Source organism: Antechinus flavipes, chromosome 1 (genome assembly GCF_016432865.1).
Source record: "Antechinus flavipes isolate AdamAnt ecotype Samford, QLD, Australia chromosome 1, AdamAnt_v2, whole genome shotgun sequence".
In the NCBI taxonomy this organism is placed as follows: domain Eukaryota; kingdom Metazoa; phylum Chordata; class Mammalia; order Dasyuromorphia; family Dasyuridae; genus Antechinus; species Antechinus flavipes.
This window is the reverse complement of record NC_067398.1, coordinates 669433312-669437396: the sequence shown is the minus strand read 5'-3', so window position 1 is coordinate 669437396 and position 4085 is coordinate 669433312. Positions and strand designations below refer to the sequence as shown.

At 56.2% G+C, this 4085-nt stretch overlaps 1 protein-coding gene across 6 annotated transcripts in view; it reads right to left on the bottom strand.

Moving 5' to 3' along the window:
• Positions 1-929: 929 nt before the first annotated feature.
• The window catches only part of ABCA7 (ATP binding cassette subfamily A member 7), a 52318-nt gene continuing 49162 nt past the window's right edge, over positions 930-4085 (bottom strand). For 5 of the 6 annotated variants that reach the window (XM_051972141.1, XM_051972142.1, XM_051972143.1 and 2 more), the window contains 5 exons: positions 3518-3652; positions 2765-2868; positions 2009-2101; positions 1481-1718; positions 930-1336 (listed from right to left, as the gene is read on the bottom strand). In XM_051972141.1, the coding sequence (XP_051828101.1) occupies positions 1193-1336; positions 1481-1718; positions 2009-2101; positions 2765-2868; positions 3518-3652 (714 nt within the window). In that variant the 3' untranslated portion in view covers positions 930-1192. Of the gene's footprint in view, positions 1337-1480; positions 1719-2008; positions 2102-2764; positions 2869-3517; positions 3653-4085 lie in introns of those variants that run through there. The other variant, XM_051972145.1, reaches the window with a different exon arrangement.

The following is a 4085-nucleotide window of genomic DNA, read 5'->3' as shown; positions in this document are numbered from 1 at the left end:
AATTACTTTGTAAACCTTAAAGAACCATGGAAATATGGGTGGTGGTTATTATTATTGCAGAAACACAGACATGTCCATAAATTTCCTCTGCTGTATACAGGCTCTAAAGGCAGATGATAACAGGATTTAGAGATGAGGACTTCTGAGACCACTTCATCCAAATGCTTCATTTTACATATAGGGAAACTGAGGCAGGGAGAGGCCTGCATCTTCTGAGGGTTTTAGTGGACCCCAAACTTAAGATATGTGACACGCCAACCAGGAAGGCTCATTTGAGCTCAGGCTGACAAGAGTCCAGTATTGGGGAAGGGAACATCTGCTCTGGTTGGACCACGTTTGGGAGATATCTCATATTCAGTTTTGGGGTCCACAGGCTGGGAAGGGTGTTGATAAACTGATAGAACAGAAAAAGGGGATCCAGATGCTAAATAGCCTGGGAAACAGCAGCCAAACAGATTGGAAATGGAAGGAGGGAAGCCATGACAGCTTTGATCCAGCATCCCCCTGGAAGGAGGGTTAACTGTGTCCTGCCTGGCCCCCGAGGGCAGAGCCAGAAGGATTTAAGGAGTAGCAAAAAGGCCAAGTTCAGTTGCAAGTTAGGAAAATGTGTCGGCTAGTCGGGACTTCCTCCAAGGGAAAGGGACTGCTTCTGGAAGCAATGGTTCTCCCTCATAAGTATGGAGATGTGTCCGAGGACTGCAGGACAGGAAGCTCTCATCCTTCTCCGAGATCTAGTGCTTCTGGGACTTGTCCAAGGTCACACAGGTGGTGTTTCTAAGCAGGGTTAGGATTTGGGTCCTCAGCTGGCAAATTCTGGGCCCTCTCTCCCTTTCAGCACCCCAGCCCTCAAACACCCAGAAACATATGAACACATACATGAAGTCATACTCAGGCCCTGCTGTGGGCACACAGGTGAGACATCCCAGGTATCTCTTGGTTTTACTTTTATTTGGGAGCAAGGGCAGTGCAGAAGGGAGACCCTAGAGCCACAGCAGCAGCCCCCTTTTTGGGAGTGACCTCAGGGCTCTTCCCTTTGGCTCCCTGCGGGACAAGGGGCCCCATGGGGGCTGGTAGGGAGACAGTGAACAAGTGGAAGTTGCTGCCCAGGCTCTGGACATCACACGGCTCCCTCCCCCACCCCAGGAGGCAGGCTCCTGGCTGGAGGATCTTCCCATGGGTCCATGGCGCTGGGTCAGACCAAGCTCTCAGCCACACTGATATCCTCCAGAAAACAGCTGACCCTGTGCGGGGATCGGCAATTGGACTCAGCGTGGGGAGAGGCCGGCTTCGTGGGGCTGTCCTCCTCACCTTGGTCCTTTGCAAAATACACAAACACCTGAGGGAACAGGACGCAGAGGGCGGTTAGACAGACAAGCGGACAGCCAGGGAATGGGAGATGGGTGAGGGGAGTTAAGGAAGGCTTCCCCCCTGAATGCCTCGGCCCTCGGTCTAAGGCCGAGTCCCTCTCGCCCAGTCTGACCTGGTCAAGCGTGGTCTGGGTAACAGAGAAGTCCTCAATGCCCAGGCGCGGGCTGTGGGCGGCCAGCTCCCCGAAGAGGCGGGCCAGTGGGCAGTGCCCGGCGGGCAGCTGATAGCGCAGCAGGCAGCCGTGGTGCTCCTTGAGCACGGCTCCGGGGAAGGAGGCCTCCATGAAGTCCTGAGCGGGCCCCGGCTGGCAGACGGGCACCCGCAGCGACACCGTGTAGCCCTCTCCGAACCTGCAGAAAGGCCGGGCTCTGGCTGAGCCCCCGCCCGCCTCCCCGCAGGCAACCCAAGGGGAGAGGCGCGGGCAGGAGGGCAGCCCGGGAGGAGGAAGGCTGGGGGGCATGCAGACAGCGGCCGAAGGAGCGACGGGCTGCGGGGGTAGGGACCAGGGGGGTCCCCGCCCAGGAGAGCTCTAACTGGCGGCCGGGGGGCGGCCCCGGGGCGGCCCCGGGGCGTCCTCTCAGCTCCGTGACTCAGCCACATGGAGGGCGGCCCGGAGCCGCCGGCCCCGCCCACCTGTTACCTGTTCTTGAGGTGCTGCGCGCTGCCCAGGCACTGGAAACGCCCGTTCACCATGATGGCCAGGCGGGTACACAGGGCCTCGCATTCCTCCATGCTGGCGGCACGAGCGGGCGGGGCGGGGCAGCGGTCAATTACTCGCCGCCTCCGCCCATCCCCACATGTGAACTTTCTCCACCTGGGCTTCCTAACTCCCCCCGCATGTTCTCTCCCCCTGGCTCTACCTCTCCAGTGTCCTCTCCCCCAATCACGGTCCCCTTTCCCAAGAATCGATTACTTCAAGTCTAGCCACGCTCGCCCCCAGCTGCTCCTTCCTGCACCCCAGATGCTTATCCTCAATCTGGGGGCTTCTTCCCTCCCACCTTCCTCCCTAACACACACACACAATCTCTCTCTCCCTCTCTTTGTGCTCTTCTTCCCCCCCCCCCATCATTTTCTCTCTCCCCTCTTTCCCTTCCTCCTCCTCTCTCTTCCCTCTGTCTCTCTCCTTCTCTGTGTGTCTCTTCCTCTCTTTGCTCTCTCTCTTACCCTCATTTCCTTCCTCCTCCCCCTCTTTCCTCTCTTTCATCCCTCCCTTCCTCCTCCCCGTTCCTCCCTCTCACTCCCTTCTCTTTTCTTCCCTTCCTCCTTTCTTGCTTCCTCCCTCTCCCCTCCCCTTCCCCCCTCTCTTCCTTTCCCTTCCTTCGTCCCTTTTCCTCTCTCCTCCTCCTTCCCCTCTCCCCTTTCTTTCTCTCCCTCCCTACCTCTCTGTGTCTCCTACCTGTGGGAGGTGAGCACTACAGAGCGTCCCTCCTTGACAACACCCAGGACACTGTTCCAGAGGAAGCGCCGGGCCCGGGGGTCCATCCCTGTGGTGGGCTCATCCTTGGGGGCAGAAGCAATCACAGCAGACTGGAGATGTGCCCAGTGCTCCACTCTATACCCTGCAGACTCAGAGTTCTGCCTCAGCCTCCTCCATAGGGGCATAGCTCTCTCCTCCCAGTGGGTTGGGGAGAAGTCCATTCAAACACCCTTCATCTCTTTCTTCCCTTACTCCTGTTCCCTCACAGAATCTGTGAATTTTGAGTTGAAATGACCTGAAATCTAGCCCAACCCCTTCACTGTACATCTGGGGAAACTGAGGCCTACAAAAAGGAAGTGCCTTGACCAAAGTCATACTGCTGGGACCAGAACTCAAATCCAGGTCCTCTGAACTCCAAAACCAGGCCTCCTTCCACTATCGTGTGCTCAAACCTCATTGGAGGCTTCCACTTTATAGATGGGGAAACTGAGGCCCAGAGAGAGGAAATAAAGTTGTTGAAGATCATCTAGCACTAGTGATGACTATGGGGAGCAGAAAACAATTTCAGAAGGAGGCAATGGGTCCATGTGGCCCAGAGGCTGAGAATTCCCGGGTTTGGTCCTGCTCCGTGCCTCAGTGTCCCTGCTTCCCCAAAGAAGGGATTTGTGAGCTTGGAGGGGTGTGATCTGGGGGTTCTGTCCCCCTCCCCATCCCTGATCCCGAGTGACTCACCAGGAAGATAACTGGCGGTCCTCCCACCAGGGCAATGGCAGTGGACAGCTTCCTTTTGTTCCCGCCGCTGTAGCCACCTGAGGGCTGATCTGCGTACTGTAGCAGCCCCAGCTTGGTCAGGCCCCACTGCGCCACCTGCAAAGGGAGAGACCAGGAAGAACCCCTCTAAGGCCAAGGGTCTCCACATGAGCTCCTCAGCGGGGCTGAAGGGGGAACAAGGGGAAATCAGGGAGAACACACCAAGTTCAAGGGGCTATAAAAGCAATTCCTCTCATGACAAAACCAACATCATGTCTTCCTGTGCAATGTGCGATGGAAAGAGCTCTGGTTTTTGGAGTCAGGAGCTCTGGATTCAAATCCCGGCTCTGCCTTTTACTGGCTATATGATTACATGTGATTATATATAAGGAATATGTATAGGAATATAATAATATATATTCCTTTAAGGCTCAGCTCAAATGTCACCTTTGCTAAGAGGTCTTTCTTGATCCTCCATCCCTCCCTTTCCCCACTTACTCACTCCTGCCTTCTCCAACTTACTTGCTGTATAGGGGAGGGGGAAAGGAGG